This window comes from Trematomus bernacchii, unplaced genomic scaffold (assembly GCF_902827165.1).
Source record: "Trematomus bernacchii unplaced genomic scaffold, fTreBer1.1, whole genome shotgun sequence".
Classification (NCBI taxonomy): Eukaryota; Metazoa; Chordata; class Actinopteri; order Perciformes; family Nototheniidae; genus Trematomus; species Trematomus bernacchii.
In genome coordinates, this window is record NW_022987720.1 from 10,503,336 (window position 1) to 10,524,998 (window position 21,663).

Below are 21,663 nucleotides of genomic sequence, written 5' to 3' on the forward strand. Positions count from 1 at the left end.
CGGAGATAAACGTGGATTTGTGATAAAAAACTTGAGTTTGTGTTTTGGTCATTTGGGGGTTTTCGTTGATATTTTAACAAACAAAGTCTTGGCTTTCAGAATATCCAATTTGTAATGGTAGGCCAATTTTATAATCCCCAAACAAGTGCTCCAGTCCCAGCTGTGTGCGTCACTTCTTAGTATCCCTGGTTCCGTTGTGTTTTGAGCTTCTAGCAGCGTGTTTCTTCATTTGCAGAGGTGGAGAGGCATGCGTTTGGCACATTTCTGTTTTTATATTAGCATTGTTTTTGAAGGTGCAGCACATTACTCCTACAGTGTAAGTGTTTTGGGCTGTTTGGCGGGTTTCCCTCTGTCGGCCACCGTATTAAAAACAATGTCTAATTGAAACAAAATAAACCAAAATGCCGTCAAAACGACCTAGGCTTAACCTAACTTAGTATTAGTGACTTAATATTCAGTTTTGTCTTAAAATAAGTACCTAAAATAAATATTATTGTAAGTTATCAAATCTCTCGTTCAGAAATGTATGTTTAGTGAAACATACATTTCTGAACGAGAGATTTGATAACTTACAATAATATTTATTTTAGGTACTTTCTGATACTTGCAGTAATATTACATGAATCTGATATCATGTCCCTCGCTTCATTAGGTTTAATAAATCCTGTCGTTATTACAGCGTTTCACTGGTTAACCACAGCAGAAAGGATGTTTCCTTATGGCAAAACATAAATGTTAATATTTGCAAATCCTTCATTATCCAAACTTCCTTTGGGATGTTTCTGCTCTTGCCTTTCTTCAGAACAACTAAGTGAATAATGAGTGAAAAGTGTCTGAGGTTTTTCAATGAGGCTGGTAACATTTAATTACTTTCCAGTATGTTGGATAAATATTTATTTGTCTGCAGGGCGCGAGGGGCCGAAGACATCTCTCTGCTCCTGACATCCTTTATTAACCCTCCTCAGCGTCACAATGCTCATTATTAATATCGTTGTTATTATTTAGTATTCAGCAGATCAGCTGGGGAGAAGGCAGATGCCAAAACAAACTGGAAGCTTTGGGCTGTTTTCAAGTTTGCCTGGAGGATCCCTGTGCATCATTATTATGTGACAAACAGTGAAACACGATGGGAAATAAATGGCATATCATCAATATTCCTTCCAGATGCTTCACACAAAATCTGTGTTTTAAAAGTTTGCCTGAATGGGAAAAAACGAAAAACTGGAAGATACCTGAGGGAGAGAAACAGAGGAGCTCTCTCCCAGGGGGGAAACACCTGTAATAGATGTTGTGAGTGCAGAATAAGCTGTGTGATAACATCTGCATTTGAACATAATAACAGTTGTTGCATCAATATGTTAGCATTATTGCATATTTATTATTGCATATTTTTTAAAGTTGGATTTAGTTGCATGCAGTTTTTACACTTGAATTAAAGTCCTGGTTCCTGTAGTGTGTTATATAGGTTTTGTACATGTAAATCTGCAAAGGCTAAAATCCCAAAGGTACCTCCAGATGGAGTTTCTCTTCCCCCCTTCCTGAAACGCCTCCATTGTTGTCCTTTATTTACTTCCGTAACATAGTGACATCACTATCCCTTGCGCTTATTGGCTAGTGCTCCAACACATTGTAAGTGATTTTTTTGGTTAAGGGGCGGGTCATCTTAAGGAGGTAAAACAATCAAAACAGAGCTGTGACACTTTGTGACACATAAACGTCTTTTATTTCCTAAATATCTTCACCCATAGAGCAAATCAAACAAAAATGGCTTTTAATAGTATATGTACTCATCCAGAACAAGTATTTTTCTGCTTTGTATTTCTTATGTCATGTGCATTTCCCTTGTACAGAATGGATCCAATTAAATATTGAGTTTATAAACCTCACTTCTGCCATTGCGGTTGCATATATGAGAGCAGAGATGTCACTTTGAGTCAGGATGGAGAGACTGTTGGACGGTTGCTCTGCAAACAGTTTATAAAGCGACTTCCAACTCGCACAGATTAAGATCTTAAAATGAAGGAGGGTGTGGGGGGAGGGAGGGGGCTGCAGATTTATGTGTTGATTTAAATGTGGTCCAAACACGAGCCAAGAGCCGCAGCATCCTCAGAATACCTCCCTCTGTAGGAATCAGGATGGACAGGAAATATGGGAAGACATCCAAGAGATGTGCGCTGAATGAAGAGACAGAGACAAAATACTAGTTGGCAGCTGCCCCTTTTTCACAGACTTTTATTCATGTCAAATGCTTCTCAAATTGAACCTGTCACACTGAGAGTACATCAGGAAAAGTGAGTGTGTTACATTCCACTGCACACCCAGGAATGTGTTCACTGCAGCTGAAAAATCGTCCCCGGGTCTAATATTCCCCCGCTCGAGTTTATGAAAGTTCACTCTCATCTTTCACCCCATGCTTTTTTATGCTAAGTCATACCATAAGAACATTCTGAACATTAAGAAAATGTAATACAAGTCTGTTTACTTTCCAGGAAATGCAAACGGAACCAAGAGAAATTAGGCAATCTCCCCCTGAAAGCATTCTGTGTTTTACAGCAAGTAGTAGTAACAAAATACCTTACACAGTACATCATCAGCTCACCTTAAGGACTTAGAGAGGCAGATCCTTGAGAGTTTTTATCTGTAGGTATGTTTTCCTCAAACACTATGTCTTTCAAATACTAAATACATCTCATGTAAAGACTGAATCCAGCTGTGAATGCATCCACTAACAAGTATTGTGCGTATCAGAGTGATACATCTTCTTCCTTCGTGTCATAAAGCTCCATTGTTGTCCAAAAACTTTTAAAAACAATTTGTGGCTGCATTAGTTCAACTTTTCTGTGACCTTGATTCTATTAATACTGGATTTTTACTAAAAGTAATTAATGTTGACCTCTGACCTTTCATCATCATATTTAATTTAGTGGGAATGCTGATACAGCATTCTAACTATATGTTATTCTACGGACAAAATTATTATTATTCCGCCGGAACTTTGCACCTCTTCTCCTCCTGCATTCAACATCGTAGAAACTCCGTTCAAACATCAAAACGTTCAGCTCGGTCGGGAATCGATGGCTATCATTTGGATTATTCATAACTTTTATAATTCCAGAGATACATCCCATAATTCATCACATTTTTAACCATTAAAGTCAATGGAGAAAATCTTCAGACTTGAACAATCTTCATGCGACTTCAACTGCTAACTGTTCATTCATACTTTCACTCAGAAACCTCATTCCAACTTTAAAATGTTACACATCTTTCTGACATTATTCGTGTAACACAACTTTTAAATCTGATTCTTACTTTTAGAGATATTAAACATTGATCAGACGTTTTGAAATTTTACGGATATCTGTTATGGTTCTTCCACAAAACGTTCACATGTAAGAGGTTTATCTCTCATTCAGAACAATGCAAACCTTTGATCTCTACAGAGCTCGTTAGCTCAACTATAAACACCTGTGTAATGGAACACGATGATGTCATCACTCCAACTGACAGCAGTCAGTTCTAACTGTTCATTTCATACTCACACACACACACACACACACACACACACACACACACACACACACACACACACACACACACACAACACACACACTCTCTCTCTCTCTCTCTCTCTCTCTCTCTCACAAACACACAGACACACACTCTCTCTCTCTCTCTCACACACAGTCTCTCTCTATCCTACATCTCCTCTCTCTCTCTCCTATCTTCTCCTCTCTCTCTCACACCACACACACATCACACACACCACCACACACTCTCTCTCTCTCTCTCTCTCTCTCACAGCACCACACACAGACACACACACGACACCCACTCTCCTCTCTCTCCAACACACACAGACACACTCTCTCCTCTCCTCTCTCTCTCACACACAGTCCTCTTCCTCTCTCATCTCTACTCTCTCTCGCTCACACCACACACACACACACACACCACACCACTCTCTCTCCTCTCTCCTCTCTGCTCTCTCACACACACACACTCTCTCTCTCACAAACACACAGACACACACTCTCTCCTCTCTCTCTCCACACACACCACACACACACACACACACACACCCACACAACCACACACACCACACACACACAACACACACACACACACTCTCTCTCTCTCTCTCTCTCACACACACACACACAACACACACCCATCTCTCCTCTCACAAACACACAGACACACACTCTCTCTCTCTCTCATACACAGTCTCTCTCTCTCGCATCTAAGCGTATTATGGGGTTTCTTCAAATGCCGTTGCCATGGCAACACAATGCTCGCCATGAAACACGGTTTTCTCATAACTTCAGTGAAAAGGTTCCAAACGGCCCAAAACATCACAGGTTTGGTAACAATGCAGCCATCAACGCATCTAAGCGTATTATGGGGTGTCATCAAATGCCGTTGCCATGGCGACAGACCACTCGCCATGAAGCACGATGTCGCTGTAAGTCCAATGGAAACGGTCCGATCGTCCCCCAAACTTCGCTTGTATATCACCGGTCCAGCCCTCAACAGCTCTACGTCAATTATGGGGTTTCTTCAAATGCCGTTGCCATGGCAACACAATGCTCGCCATGAAACACGGTTTTCTCATAACTTCAGTGAAAATGTTCCAAACGGCCCAAAACTTCACAGGTTTGGTAACGATGCAGCCATCAACGCATCTAAGCGTATTATGGGGTGTCATCAAATGCCGTTGCCATGGTGACAGATCATTCACCATCAAGTTAGTTCAAAAGTTTGCAGTTCAAATATTCTGCTGCTTTTCCAAGCCTTTTTACTTTCTTTTCTTCACTCATCACACATTCAAGCCCCCAGTGTTCATGTATCATTTCAATCTAAATTCTTCACTTTCTTCTTACACATTACATTTCAGCATAGCAGTTTAGCGTCAGCTTTTCAGCATAAAGCATTCCCACTAGCAATTTCTTCAGGAATTGCATTCTCTAGTTGTATGTTGTAATTCTCCACCAATGAGAAGTTGTCATTGATTTTCCGGCGCATCAGTCAAGCCCTGTTGATGTGGAGGTCAATGGGAGGTGTTATCTCCCATTGGAGGAGCTGCCCTCCTAGTGTTGAGTATTAACTCAACACTATTAGGGTCACTCTCAATCACCTACTGGAGCAGGACAGTAAATTACGCTCTTTCTACTCAATTTAAAGGGGCCATATTATTCACATTTTCAGGTTCATATCTGTATAGTGCCTCTACTTTCACATGCTTCCATGCTTTAATTTTCAAAAATGTATTTATTTTTCTCATACTGTCTGTGCTGCAGCACTTCTTTTCACCCTCTGTCTGAAACCAGAGCCCAGTCTGCTCTGATTGGGTAGCTGGCCGATTCTGTTGTGATTGGTCAACCGCTTAGATATGTCCCGCCCCTTAGTCTATCACGTGCAATGTGTTTGAGCGCTTTTCAGTAGAAGCAAAAGTGTTATAGTGATGTCACTATGTTTTGGGATTTTTGCCTTTGCAGACCATTTACATCAAGGGTCTCCAACACGTTGATCGCAAGCTACCGGTAGCTCGCAAGCCCTCAATAAGTAGCTCGCCAAGCAAATCCAAAATGTAAAATATACACACAAAAAAAAGGAAATGTATTTAAAAGAATCTGCATAAACGAAACCTCAATCATAGCGAACTCTATCGACTTACTACAACTCTATATCTATCTAACACCCCTCCTCCCCCCACCCCCCACAATGAATATCGACCAATCACGTTCTTGCTTGATTTGCGGGACCAGCGTTGCACCTCACCACTTCATAAGGAGTGTGACCGTGATTCTCCTTCTGGCAGAATCTACTCAACACATCAGCCCCATTGAACAGCCTAGTCATGTGTCCCCCCACTTTACAAATATGTTTATTATAATTTTTTAACGCAAGCCGTCATCGCCACGGAGGAGCACACAGTCTCTGTAATAAAGTAAGAAATCATTCCAATGTGTACTATTAAAACAGTTTAAAAGGGGAGTGATTAGTCAAATATGCATACATAAAAAGAAAGAATGCTAACTAGGTAACATAAGATAAGAATAAACAAGTTTAAATGATTTGTTATTGGTTGTGATCATATTCTAAAGATGTTTGGATTATTGAAAAGTATACAGCTCTCTTTCATATGAGTGTTGAGAGCTGTATCCATAAATTCATTTTGTGCTCAAAGTGCACCAGATTGATGCATTTAACTTCAACATTTAAAAAAAAATCTTCCCGGGGGTGCATGCCCCCGGACCCCCCCAGAGGATGTGAGGTCCACCCCCAAATAAAGCAGGTTAAAATAATTTAATTGCATACATAAAAAATAGAGAGGAGTAAAAGTAGCTCACGACTTCTTTTATTTTTTGAAAGTAACTCTCATCCTAAAAAAGGTTGGAGACCCCTGATTTACATGAACAACAACCTATGACAAACTACAGGAAAGGGAAAACTCCAAAAGCATAATAGCATAATACATTTTGAATATAGGTATTTTAATTGTAATTACGTTTTTCTGACATGTATGTATAGGTACTTTTACTAAAGTAATTAATATTTCTTTCACCACTGCATGTTGTATACTGTTTATGTTTTCATGTTGTCACTGATTAATATATTTTGCCTGTAAAAACACCTTCTACCTCTGAGCAGGAGGACAAGAGAGTTAAAAAAAAGCGAAGTGTTTCTTCTTCAGGTATTTCGCCAGCACTGCAGCGTGTCAGTGACACCAGAAAGCATGAAATGTGTTATTGATCGGAGTTCCCCCTGACACAGAATGGGAGGAGGACAGAGCAGAGCTGCATCTGCTGGATCCACTCATGAACCGGTCAAGTGAGGCGACCCAATAATAGCAGGAGAGACGATGAATTAAGGCATGAAAGTGGCTCTCGGCTTTTCATGTTTTTTTTCTTCTTTTATTTCCATCACAATGCCTGCCTTCAAGTTTAACTCAATTTATTTTATTCACAAACAGTTCGAAATACAGTTACAATCATAATCTTGTGAGCCATTGATTATATTCCACAATGTGAACCTCGAACATCGCTCAGTATATTTTGCACATTTCTGCATAATGCTACCTCTTTCGAAAACTGCACAGTTAAATAACCTCGAAAATAAATTCCGAAATTGGCCATTATTCATAATGAGTAACTTTCCTTTTTGGTACTGTACGTTTATTTTAATGCTAACAGTTTTGTGCTTCTGCAGGACTTTTATTTGACTTTGGATATACTCATGTACAAATTCAAAAGTAGTCTGTAGATTTCCTTACATAAAGTTACGTCATGTTTTACACTTAGCCTTGTCTCAGTGCTTATTTTTTGCCGATAGTTTAATTTCAATAGATTTTGCCTGCGGTACGACCTGTCACTCTGTAACTTTTTTCTTCACCTCCTATAAGGTTCTCCAAATCAGATTGAGAGCAACGCCAGATTACACACAGTGTGTTACAGTATATGGGATTACTAAAACTGATGTGAAACAAATTGGGTCACAGCTCAAAGACCTAGATTCAGTAGAGTTTGGATAATGTAGACTTTTTTTGTGGCGATATATTTAGAAGTAAAGCTTCTTAGAGATTATATTTCATACCAATAGATCTTTCATAATTCTTAGGCACTCATTTTTTCGGGACATAAAAACCCCACTAAACTTGGCATTATTGTCAGTAAAACTTCATCATCAGAAGTAGATAGTTATGGCTTATATTTACTATTTTGAATGTTATCAGACAATATCTGCATTATCAGTGGTCATCAGCCTCATAGATTTGGGTCAGGAATGCCCTGCAAAAACTAGTTTTATCATTGATTCATTGGACATTAAATAAGCTTTGAAACTGAATAAATTGTAACATTGACACAAACGAGAACCCTGGTCTCCGGTGTGAAAGTCCTGTGTATATAAATGCATTTATTGCGTGTGGCCAAGTTATGTAGCTTTACTGTAATGTCTTTCTTTTGGCTAGAAATGTATTTTATTTGGCATTGATCTGCCTTTAGATTAGTGCTGCACTTCCACCTTTTTTGGCTGAAATAAGAATTACAACAGCAAACACACTTGCCAACTATTTGTTTCCTCATTTTTCACCTGGTTATAAACACAGGAGAGAAAAAATATTTATTTTAAAATGTTTAACCAGCAGGGATGTTGTTTTTCTCACTGGCACCTCAGGGCTTCCATACTCCACTCAGATTATCTGTGAAGAAACACCAACTGAAACTAGAGAATGCAATTCCTGAAGAAATTGCTAGTGGGAATGCTTTATGCTGAAAAGCTGACGCTGAATTGATATGCTGAAATGTAATGTGTAAGAAGAAAGTGAAGAATTTAGATTGAAATGATACATGAACACTGGGGGCTTGAATGTGTGATAAGAGAAGAACATAAAGTAAAATGGCTTGGAAAAGCAGCAGAATATTTGAACTGCAAACTATTTAACTAACTTGATGGCGAATGATCTGTCGCCATGGCAACGGTATTTGATGACACCCCATAATACGCTTAGATATGTTGATGGCTGCATCGTTACCAAACCTGTGAAGTTTTGGGCCGTTTGGAGCATTTTCACTGAAGTTATGAGATAACCGTGTTTCATGGCGAGCATTGTGTTGCCATGGCAACGGCATTTGAAGAAATCTCAAAACTGTCCCGTAGATGTCTTCACGGCTGGACTGTTAGCACACATGTGAAGTTTTAGCACTTTTTGACAATTTTCATAGGAGTTATAGCAATATCGTGTTTTATTGAAAGGGATGCGTTGCCATGGCAACAGCTTTTGATGAAGACTCACTAATGCCACATAGACATGTTGAGGGCTGGACCATTAACTGTCAACTGAAGTCTGGTGGTGTTTTGATCATTTTCATATCAGTTACGACAACATCGTGTTTTTTGGGGAGGGATGCGTTTCCATGGAAACAGCCTATGGTGAGATCTCAGATTTGGCGTAGAGCTGTTGAGGCATGGACCGGTGATATACAAGCGAAGTTTGGGGACGATCGGACCGTGTCCATTGGAGTTACAGTGACATCGTGTTTCATGGTGAGGGATGCGTTTCCATGGAAATGGCATATGATGACACCCCATAATTGACGTAGAGCTGTTGAGGGCAGGACCATTAACCATTATCTGAAGTCTGCTGCTGTTTTATGGCGAGGGATGCATTGCCATAGTAACACCACATTACGTAACATCAGATTTGATGTAGAGCTGTGTTAACCATTATCTGAAGTCTGCTGCTCTGAGCATGTCAGTTGGAGTTATGACATCATCGTGTTCCATGACACAGGTGTTTATATTTGAGCTAACGACGTGTCCAGAGATCAAAGGTTTCCATGGTGATGGTGCAGTAATCAGTGAGAGGAGAGCATTTTCATTGTTCTGAATGAGAGATAAACCTCTTACATGTGAACGTTTTGTTGAAGAACCGTAACAGATATCGGTGAGATTTCAAAGCGTGAAGCATGTCAAGGAACTTGAGCATCTGAAGTGTACTTTTTGTGTACTTTCGGGATAATAATGTGGCCTTTTTGGCAGATTAACTAAAGGTGTGTGGCTGCTGTGGTGGGGAAAGATGAGGCTGAACTTACAATGGGGTTTAATGGAGACATGTTGAAAGTTTTTGTCACTTCATGCCCTCAAGAGGCATTTTGTTTAATTATTTTGCTTAATTATTTTTTATTTTTCAAGCTACGAGATGTTTTCCTACGTTTCTCATGAAAAGTTATGTCTCAGGAATGTAGGGTTTGGGAATTATGGCAGGTTTAAAAGAAAATATGAATGCAAAATTAAATCTGTCCTCCACTCTAGCTGTGACATCACGCACTCTAAAATCTGAAGAAGGCCTCTTTACCAAGGTCTGAACAATGTTTAATATCTCTAAAAGTACAAATCAGATTTAAAAGTTGTGTTACACGAATAATGTCAGAAAGATGTGTAACATTTTAAAGTTGGAATGAGGTTTCTGAGTGAAAGTATGAAGGAGCAGTTAGCAGTTGAAGTTGCATGAAGATTGTTCAAGTCTGAAGAGTTTCTCCATTGACTTCCATGTTAAAAATGTGATGAATTATGGGATGTATCTCTGGAATTATGAAAGTTATGAATAAGAAAAGTAATAGCCATCAATTCCCGACCGAGCTGAACGTTTTGATGTTTGAACGGAGTTTCTGCTATGTGGAATGTGGGAGAAGAAGAGGTGCAAAATAACCCAGCGGATTAATAAAGAATTTCGTGCGTAGCATAACAGATAGTTGGAATGCTGTATCAGCATTCCCACTAAATAATGAATGAATGCAATAAGTGAGTTTTTTACAGAGCTCATATAATGCAACAGTAAACCCAAACCAACAAGCTTGTTTGTCTGAAAAAGATCCAGAATAAACACAACAAACCAGGCACTTTGACAAAAACAAATAGGAAATCTGTCAAATCAAATCCCTCAAAATGTTTGTTGAGTTCTAGAAAAGAGCAATTATTTCATGCGGAAACTGAAAACAGTATCTGTGTTTCAAATCTCTCCCATGTTGTTACTACATAGTGCTACTTTATTTGAATGGCAGGGTTTGAAAATGATTAATTATATAGTGCCCTTAACCTGTTAAGCCTCGAGCCTGTTTTCCAGGTCTCAGGCACGAAAATGACATTCCCAGAACAAATGACCATAACTTCACTTCTAAAAGGGATAAATGAATAATCTTTTTTCTCAAAGCAATAATAAACCTGTGAGTTGGATGTAGAAGAGTCAGAATCAATATAGATTTTTTTTATTTTAAAGTAAATTCAGATTGAACATAGTAAAAAAAAAAACATTACTTATAGTGAAAACCACCCTTGAATGATGGGATAGTGGACTAAAAGCTTTAGGAATCCAAACTATAACATATAATAAGTACCCTGTATCAAGATTGATGCAAAACAAGGGAAGTTTGACCTTTTTAGAGAGATTTAGCAACAAAAAAAACACTTCTGGGGTCATATGGGTGGATTTGACCTATCTCTGGCCCCCCTTGGTCGATTTTGATGATTGACATCTCTTTTTAACCATTAGAGCCAATGGAATCGAGGGGAAGTTCCACATACACACACACGTTACCAAAAAAGGAGTGAGAGTGACGCGTAACCAAAACAGGAAGCTGTCATACACTCTGGAAGCTATCATTAGCAGCTAATATGAAAACTCAGTTTTTGACATAAAAATGGAATTATGGATTATCAATAATTTTTTCAAAGTGACAGACACATTGGATTAACCTATGGATTAACCTTCAGCCGCGTTTTTCTCGTTTTAATGCCAATAAACACAACTTTTGATCAGAATAACAGAAAAAGGTGAGCATATCTCCGTGTTTTGCTACCTAATGCTGCGTCGTGTGTTGTCTGGTTTTGCTTCCCCTGTCACGAGTTCTGATCGCTCAGTGATGATACTTATATTTCTAGAACCTGTGGAATCTCAGCTTGCTAGCAAAGCTTGTTTGTGCACATCCGATAAGTATATAGATCGATTTATACCTAGAGTTCTGTGCTAAGTGTGTTAGCATTTTTTCGCTCAGGGCTCATTTAGACGCTTCTTGTGAGACTTGTGTTTTGTTTCGGTAAAAATGGTTCATATAGTCAGTTAGCTTAGTTTCTTCCCGTTAAGTGAGTATGATACATTCATAGTTTATTACATTTTAAGAAGCCCTGAGACACAGTTTCGTGAGAAAAAAAAAGCCTGTTAATTTTTTTTATTTTAAAGTAAATTCAGATTGAACATAGTAAAAAAAAAACATTACTTATAGTGAAAACCACCCTTGAATGATGGGATAGTGGACTAAAAGCTTTAGGAATCCAAACTATAACATATAATAAGTACCCTGTATCAAGATTGATGCAAAACAAGGGAAGTTTGATCTTTTTAGAGAGATTTAGCAACAAAAAAAACACTTCTGGGGTCATATGGGTGGATTTGACCTATCTCTGGCCCCCCTTGGTCGATTTTGATGATTGACATCTCTTTTTAACCGTTAGAGCCAATGGAATCGAGGGGAAGTTCCACATACACACACACGTTACCAAATAAGGAGTGAGAGTGACGCGTAACCAAAACAGGAAGCTGTCATACACTCTGGAAGCTATCATTAGCAGCTAATATGAAAACTCAGTTTTTGACATAAAAATGGAATTATGGATTATCAATAATTTTTTCAAAGTGACAGACACATTGGATTAACCTATGGATTAACCTTCAGCCGCGTTTTTCTCGTTTTAATGCCAATAAACACAACTTTTGATCAGAATAACAGAAAAAGGTGAGCATATCTCCGTGTTTTGCTACCTAATGCTGCGTCGTGTGTTGTCTGGTTTTGCTTCCCCTGTCGCGAGTTCTGATCGCTCAGTGATGATACTTATATTTCTAGAACCTGTGGAATCTCAGCTTGCTAGCAAAGCTTGTTTGTGCACATCCGATAAGTATATAGATCGATTTATACCTAGAGTTCTGTGCCAAGTGTGTTAGCATTTTTTCGCTCAGGGCTCATTTAGACGCTTCTTGTGAGACTTGTGTTTTGTTTCGGTAAAAATGGTTCATATAGTCAGTTAGCTTAGTTTCTTCCCGTTAAGTGAGTATGATACATTCATAGTTTATTACATTTTAAGAAGCCCTGAGACACAGTTTCGTGAGAAAAAAAAAGCCTGTTAAGCCCCGTAACCCCCGCCGGCGGGGGCTATGGGGCTTAACAGGTTAAAGAATCTACAATGTGATCATGGCATGGACAGTTTTCTTCTCATAATCCCACAATGCAATGCATCCAATGTAATGTAATCCAAAATGCATCCTAAATGTCAATGTCATGCACACAATTACTAAGATTTTTTTCCTATTTAATGGAAGGACCAAATATATGTTTTTAAACCAATTGTGAATTGTACCACGTTGTGTAGGCCTACAGGTAATTAAAAATGCATAACAGAAAAACAATATGTATTTCGAGAAAATATCACAATATATCAAAAAACGAATATTAAGTTGATGTCAGCAACATGCCAAGCTCAACTTAATATATCCAGATGTTTTAAACTGGGAGTGCCTTGGTACAATATTTGTATAACATGTGATAACAATGAAATTAAAGGAGGATCAGGACACAGAGATAAGAAAGCCTGAGAAGAAGAAACAAACATAATTTTGGCTGTTTAGGAAGTCGTTGGCTTTTTCTTTATCACCCTCCTCCCGCCCTGCCTGACGACGGGGACGATGCCCCCGCTGGGGGCGGAGCCTGCGTCAGCGTTGGTGTTGGTGTTGGTGGTGCGGCTTGCCTTGACCTCGTCAATGAAGGTTTCAATGGCGCCGAACTTCTCGGTCAGGTCGCCCAGGTGAGCTTTGAGGGCATTGAACTCCGTGTAGAGGTCGTTTAAAGCCTCAGACAGCGGCTGGATCCTAGACAGGAACAAAGATTCAAAATATAATAAAATAATTTATAAAGCACTTTTCAAAAACTGGTTACAAAGTATTTTACAAAGATATAAAAAAACATTAGAAATGGATGCAAATAATAAATAAAATCAGAAGCGATTAATAATGGCAAACGAAGTATCATACTTAAAGGTCCCATGTCATGGCCATTTCTACTGATCATAATTCCATTGTTGAGGTCTACTAGAATAGATTTATATTGTGCAATTTTACAAACTTTGGTTTCTCATACAGCATCTCTGTGTAGCATGTGTATTCACTCTCTGTCCTAAATGGCTTGTTGGAGCTCCTGCCCCCCCCTCCCTGTGAGCCCAGTGTGACCAGCTCGCCCACTCTGTTCTGATGAGTCCACCACCGTTACAGCGGAACATCAGTGATTATGTGTTACAATGGCGTGAGCAACCAGAAAATGACACCAGCAATGACAAACAGATGAGAATGCTGCGTGGGTGCCGTGTTGGCGGGACGTTGCGGGGCTCGCTGCTGGAGCGGACAGTGTGAGCATGCTGGTGTTGTTTCTTGGTTGCTGCGTGGGGTCTGCGGGACTGCGGGACACGGCGAGGCCCGGCCCGAGCTCGGCTGGAGCACACACACACACACACACACACACACACACACACACACACCCACACACCCGCAGCCTGGCTGTGGGTCTGTGTGTGTACCCGGACCGGGCCCGGGCCGGGCCTCGCCGTGTCCCGCTGTCTCAGGCTGAGAAATTCAGAGAGCTGCAGCTGAGAAAAATAAGGCTGGCTGAGTGTGTGTGTGTGAGGAGCTCCGCGGATTGGTCCATTTGGATCGTCGTTACATCACTTGGTTTCCGGAAGAAAAAAATGGAAAATAAAATCTCTAACGAGGCGTTCTGGGGCAGCATATACACGTCTTTTCTGTGTTAGAGTTGTACTCGCTACAGGGTGTACTTTGAGGATACTTTTTTCAGTGTGTGTTTGTACAGTATGTTCAAGATTCAAAGGCTTTATTGTCATAAGCACAGTAGCTACATTGTAGTGTAGTTATGTGTGTTTGAGATTAAATTATTCTTGGAATCCATTGGATTGATTTATTTTACGTTTGGCGTGTGTGTTACTGAGGACCCGAGAGAAGTTTTTTGGATCAGTGATTCTGTAGAAAACTGAAAAAAACAGAACCAACTGGCTGGAATCTTTCTTAAGCCGTACAATTTTAAGGGAGCTTTGCACTCATGATGTAGCATTGCTGCCATAAACACGTTTACAGACTTATTTTTAAAACCAGGCACACGCACATCCCGAACAGACTGTGTACTTATTGATCTCTCGTTATTCAAACACAATAAAAACAACAAATCCACATTTTAAAAAGTATCCTATCCAAGAAAAATCCACTTTTACTTAAGGTAACTTGTAATGGAGTATTTAGAAGAAAACAATTCTGCAGGAATGGATCGCACTACGTCTTTCATCACTGGTTAAAGTTTAGTTCAACAACTGGTTTTAAAATTGACTGAGCACACGTCTCCATCCTCCTGTGTGTTTTGAATGAGCGGAATATTCCACGAGTGAAATAAAACAGTTGCGAGTCCCCACAGGAACGTGGTTTATCCTTCAGGCTGAGAATACATTCTGTCCAGTACACTCTGTGGTCGATGGCGCCATAAGAAAGTTTTCCACCGAGGAAGTCTGGTGTTTCCTGCAGCTCGCCACCGTTTAGAGGAGCAGACTTCATTATGGTGCAATAGTTACATAAACAGTGATGGAGCAGCACGTTTTATGGAATATTCTCGGACTTCCTTTCTTTTCATTTGGCCTTTGTAAGCAGCTTTGCTTCTCTCACGTTTTCATTTACACTCATTTCAGTTTTTTGTCCTTTTCATTTTCTGCATATTTGAACTTCTTTGCTGTCTTTGGCAATAATACATTTGGATATGATCCTCTTAATTTGATGAATTCTGTTAATTAAACACAGATTTTAATAGGTTACTTTGATGACTCAGCGAAACTTTCCTTAAAACTGATATTTGTAATAGCCGTGGGAAAGATAAAAATCGAAGCTGACATTAGTGTGTCTCGATTATGACAAAGATCAAACTACATTCTTATCTTTTACATATTGCTGTGAAAACGTCTCTTCCAAACAACTGTATTTTTCCCCAACAAGTAAAGGATTGCAAATATCTCAAGTGGATATGTAAATCGGAAAGAGCATATTCCAAAACTAGAATGATTCTAGGGTTGGCTTTTACCCAATGGGGTACCCGAAACCTAATGGGAAGGCTTGGCTTCTGCTGTTGTTGAGAGAAGTTGGTAGAAGGTTAAAAGTTGTGTTTGCTTACCAAAACTAAGAAATCCTACCCATCCGTCAAAGGAAAATCCATTCATGTAAGTTATATAAACGTACTGTATACGCAGAAACTTTGTAGAAAATACAAATAGTTCTACCAAAACTACATAATCCAAAGAGAAATTGTTAGGGTTGGGCAAAGGTAGGACCCAAATGCAGACTTCAAAAAGGAAAAAGGTTGTGACTAACATGGAGGGAGACAGGAAAAACAATGAACCGACAAGTCACACAGGGGAAGACAAGACTAAATACAGAGAGGGGTAATCACAAGACAAGACACAGCTGGAGTAAGGGAGGCAGAAACACAAGGGCAACAGGTGAACACAATCAGACAATCAGACACACCAGGGAAACTAACGACAGTAAGGCAAACACAGGAAGAAGGAACAGAGAAGACACAAGGAGGAAAACATTTCAAAATAAAAGGTGGAAAATGAAAACGATCCAAAACCGTGACAGAAATACTTGTAAAGATAAATATAACACATTCTCGTACCTGGCGTAGTCGGGCAGCACAGACTGGTGGTCGTTCTGCAGGAGTCCTCTCATCTGGCTCAGGATGTCGAACCTCCAGTCGTCAAGGATCTGAGTCAGGTTAGCAACGCCGCGCATGTTCACCTTATCAGCTGAGACAAGAAAACACACTCTGGTGATCCGAAAAAAGGCTCGTAATTCTGAGTCAGATCCCACTGAATTCATTCGTTCTGCTAAATCTAACTGAAAAATACTCAAAGGAAAAAGATCCACTGTCCTGGGAGTCCTTTGAATCCTTTAAGCTGCCGTTCGCTTCTAAGATATAAAAGTATATTAGCATTAGCAGCTTAATGCTAATGCTCCAAGTTCTTAAATGCTCCAAGTTCTTAAATTGAGCCAAAATGACGTAAAGAAACATGGAAATATTTTGTTATATCTTTAGTTTGAACGAATAATTTTGACACAACAAATTGATAACAGAGGACAAATTAAGGTTATCAGTTGTTTTCTGTCTACCCACGTTAACCAATCAGGTTTGGCCCTTTATATTATACAGTCTATGGTTTGGCCCCATAATAGAGCTCCACACAGACAGACAGCTTTGCCTTCATCTCTAGCTGTGAAACCATGACATTAAATTGAGCCCTGAACTTGACCTTTGACCCAGGGTGAACAGAGAGAAATCGGTGTGCTCACAGCCATCCCTGAAGTTCCACTCGTCCGTGGTGACTTTCGGCTTTGATGCCGGGCGCCGCTTCTGGGCCAGAACCGTTACCGTGGTGACGGCCAATAGCATCATCAGCACCATGTTGAGATTTGGGGCCATGATTCTACCAGCACCTGCAGAGTGACGCAAGATTATTTATAGAGCACATTTCAACAAAATGGCAATAAGAAGAGCTTTAACAAAAAACTTAAAAGCATTAAGACACAGTGCCTATGATTAATGAATAACCTGTTTTAAATACAAAACATTAAAACAAAAATGTGTTTAAATCTGTGACCCTTTATTCCAAGGAATAGTATTTGAATATACTGGTTCAAATCCTATTAACTTTATGTCAAATTAGTTTTTGTTAGGCAAACGACTTAGATCTTGCTAAACTAAAACGATTGATTGTTTGTTTGTTTTTAATAGCAATACTGAGCCCACATTAGGCACTGTAGCGATTCACTAAATCATGCATTGCATCCTCAAATGCCTTAGAGGAAGGGCTGGTATATGTTTTATTATTTCCACTTTATTAATACAAGGGTGCACTTTTCTAAATTCTCTTTTCCTTTGCTTTCCATGCCTGATGTTCTCTGACTTCAGTGTGCCAGGTTTTATTTCCATCTGTAACTATTGCTCTGTAGTGAGCATGAGAACAAACTTCTTAGAGTCTTCCTTGCGTTTCAGAGGGAGGAACAGGAGCAAAATACCCCGAGGCTGAACTCTCAGGTAGGGAGCGAGGCCAACAGCATTCAAACACAAAGGGAGGCTTGGAAAAACTGAGAGCTGCAGAGACATGCAGAGTAGCAACTGCCCCATCAAGCTTATGTTTATGCCACGTCCACACATTCATCACTCCAATAATACACAGAGGCTCTTGTAGACTATACAGCTGTGTTTAAATACATGTAATTGAGAGACTGACCTGCAGCTGAGGTCACGCCAGAAAACTGACGGTACAAGACATTTAAATTACAGATTTCATCATTTCTTTTTGTTTATTCTAAAGTGTTAAACATTCATTCTCTGTGGGCTTTAAGACTGGGTAAAATAAGTTGGATTGGTATAAGTCAGCTAGAACAAGTTTAAAACATACTTCTTCTAACTTCTACTGTCCATCTGCATGATAACTTTGATCATCCTGCTGCTGAAAATAGTTCCCAACAAATGCAATATTTTCTCCTGTTTTATAGATTCAGCTTTATTATGAACCAATGGGCTTTAATCTGAGAGCCACAGAGAGAAATAAAAAACATATTGAGAGACCGACTAAAAAAGTGTTATTTTTATTATTTTTTGATGATTACCAGTATTTTCCTTTAACGCATCATACTGTATGCCCCACGACTGGGGATATGTCGATTTCTTTGCAGTCATCACTGCAGAATGAACCATCTCGCTAAAACTTAATTAAACACACATAAACCCTGACTGACCCTGCAGGTATGCACACAATAACAACCACAAATATTTTAGCTATATTTGTAAAGCTCTCTCTGCTGCCGGTCTCTTAAACCCACAGCTTTTCTTTCCTGCGCAACCAAAATCTCATCAACTCAAACCGCACTCAATCTGGCAACCATGAAATAAGTTTGGCCCTGCGGTGAGAGAAGGCACGCGGAATAATTACAGAATTTCCCAAATGTATTCAGTATTTAAACGGCAGATGCCTCATTCAAATTCATGCTCAACATTAAAAAAGGAGTCATATTCCGTTTCATCTCAAGCATGTTACACTAAAAGTGCAGATTGATGCAGCATGAAAACCTACATATGTTAATTCAAAGCAGCAAAATTGCTCATAAAAAAATATTTATTGAGTGCTATAGTGGACAATATTTTGCTTCCATAGAATGTCTTTTTTCAGACTAGAGGAAAGGACAAATCTAAAATCCACATTTAATTGTTTATGTTGCTAACTTTGTCTATATGTCTCTGTACATGTCTCCTAAATTAACCAAGAGTCAACATTATACAGTGCTTGATTATTTATATTCAAAAAATAACATTTCAAAAACTTGTAATAACAAGATAGTCCTTTTAATGTAAGTTATCAACGTTTTATGGTGATATCTATAGTTAAGAGTTTTATCCCATCCAAAAGAAGTGGGTATAAAATGTATGACTTTTCAATATCTAAAGGCCATTATTTGCACAAACGAAAAAAGCATCCGGTTCAGAAGCACTTACATACACCAAAGTTTCCAGTTTCATTCCTCTCTATATTCTGAATGTTTTTACAGAGGGTGCTTTCTTCACACACCACCCAGAGCCTGATTTATACAGCATTTAATTACTAAATACACGGAGTGGTGCAAAGAGATATCAAAATTCCCTCTTGACCTTTGTGTTAACAAAATAAAACTGAAACTTCAGACCGAAATCATCAAGTAGTACAATTTACTTTTACTTTCCTTTGTTATAAACTTTTCACTTGCATTTTCTGTATAATTTGGCTTAAACTACTTTAATCAATATGATAATAAAATCCTGTTCTCTGCACATACCTGTTGATCAGTAGAGTGTACCTGTCGATTCGCAGCTCCTTCTGCAAAGTGCCAGTCCAAACAGAGTCAGTGAGAGTCATGCAGGAAGGGCAGAAGGAGAGAGAGAACACACACCCAGAAGCATGCATGCACATGCATATTCACAAAAAGAACACTCTCTCACTTTCAAACCCACACACACATACACACATACAGCATCTACCACTTCCCCGTCATTATGGCGTCCCGGTGGTCAGCATAGTGTGGTTGAGGTTTGAGGCGAAGCTCCAGCACCTCGGTCAGTTTATCCTGTTTGTACCTCTGTCAGCCCATCGTCCTGGACTCTGCAAATGAGATCATTGGTGGTTTTTACTAGAATGTGCTTGTGCTGAGAAAGAAAGAAAGAAAGAAAGAAAGAAAGAAAGAAAGAAAGAAAGGAAGAAAGAAAATATATTCATATTCTTGCCTTTTTTATTTTTTTCTTGCAAGCTATGTGGTTGGCACGATTGGCATAAGCATAAGCATCGATCTAATTTGCTTGATTGCCATCAGGTGTGCCTTAAATAATTTGGTGCTGATTACAAAATAATCACACACACTCTCCATTACAGCTATAGGCCTACTACAGATGTTAATAGGCAGGTTGTAGCAAATGAATATCTGTATCTCCTAATGGAAATTAATGTATTTAAAGTGTTTTTTCATCTAGTGCTCATGAATAAACTCGTTTTTTTTATTGCAATTATTGTGTTTTTGAGGATTATATCCACTGTTTAAGGTTATGTTTCAAAGGTTCATACTGTTTCTCCAAATATTTATTTTGTAAATCCTGTCTGCAGTATAACAAATAGTAATATTTGTATTTGTTATTTGTTCTGCTGATGGTAGGCAAAACCCAATGTACAATAATTGCCAACAAAACATGTCTCTACAAAGTTTGTAGAGACATGTTTTGTTGGCAATTATTGTACATTGGGTTTTGCCTACCATCAGCGGAGCGAAAGGAGCAGGGAGAAGAAAAAGATCTTATATGACCTGAAACTAAATAAATAGAAATAGATGGTCTGCCCTTCAATTTTATTTATTTTTCACAGCCAAACATAACAGTATCTTAGGATACTGTTAGGCTAAATGAAATGCTCTTTGATACTATGGGTACTTGTAAATGTCGATAACTATGTAAATGTATCCTGTAAATATAATGTATGATGTCCTTTATTGTTTTATGTTTCATGTGGAACCTATTTGCTGCAGGTCTCCCTTGAAAAATAGATCTATGATCTCAATGGGACCAATCTGGTTAAATAAAGGTTTGAAATGAAATGAAAAATACTAAGAGAAACACAAAAAATACTTATTTCTCACTTGACGGTTAACGGAAAGAAACAAAACAACAACAAAAAACAACAACACCAAAACATCACATGTATAAGGAAAAGGAAATGTGCAACACCCTCATCTGAGTCCTACTGGAGAAGAAGGTGGAAAGCGGCGCATAATAATAATAATATTAATAATAATAATAATAATAATAATAATAATAATAATAACAATGGGACCTGCAAATAAAGAACAGACATCACATCAAAGACATCAAAAATATTTAACAATGCAGGACCAGAGTACATAGACTTATTCACATTCTGCTTCATATAGTCCCATTTTTCTTAATTTATACAATTTCTTTAACTGAAAAATACATATACTATTCTTTAGATCCTTCTGTTGAGAATTCCACAATTGTACACCAACCACCGAAATACACATTTGCTTAAGAGTAGTCCTTGCATAAGAATGCTTAAAATCAAATTTCCTTCTGTGGTCTTCCTTGTCTGATCCAAAAACAAACAACTGTTGTAAATATACTGGTAACATTCAGCTTTTTGCTCTGTGCATTACTAATAATGTCTGCAGCTCAGCTATGTCTTTGAGTTTCAAGAGTCCTGACTTAAAAAACTGTTGGTGTGATCCAGCGTCACACCTAAAAATCGAAATTCAGAAACCCTTTCAATAAAAACTCCATCAATGGACAGTGAAATGTTTTCATCTTTTTTTCTATTAGCAAAAACCATAAACTTAGTTTTATTCAAATTTAGGGTTAACTTATTTTCATCAAACCATCTTTTAAGTTTGACCATTTCATGTCCAATACACTTTGCTAAAATGTTTAAATCATCTCCTGAACTAAAACAATTAGTGTCGTCTGCAAACAACAC

General features: G+C 38.7%; 1 protein-coding gene across 1 annotated transcript; it reads right to left on the reverse strand.

Annotated features, from left to right (window-relative positions):
* Window positions 1–12,727: 12,727 nt before the first annotated feature.
* Window positions 12,728–19,567, reverse strand: si:ch211-76l23.4. Its single transcript, XM_034144264.1, has 4 exons — window positions 19,469–19,567; window positions 16,946–17,089; window positions 16,272–16,401; window positions 12,728–13,420 (listed from the first exon to the last, which is right to left on the reverse strand). Exons 2-4 carry the CDS (start codon window positions 17,073–17,075, stop codon window positions 13,177–13,179), a joined length of 504 nt encoding a protein of 167 aa, XP_034000155.1. The 5' UTR covers window positions 17,076–17,089; window positions 19,469–19,567; the 3' UTR covers window positions 12,728–13,176.
* Window positions 19,568–21,663: the final 2,096 nt, after the last annotated feature.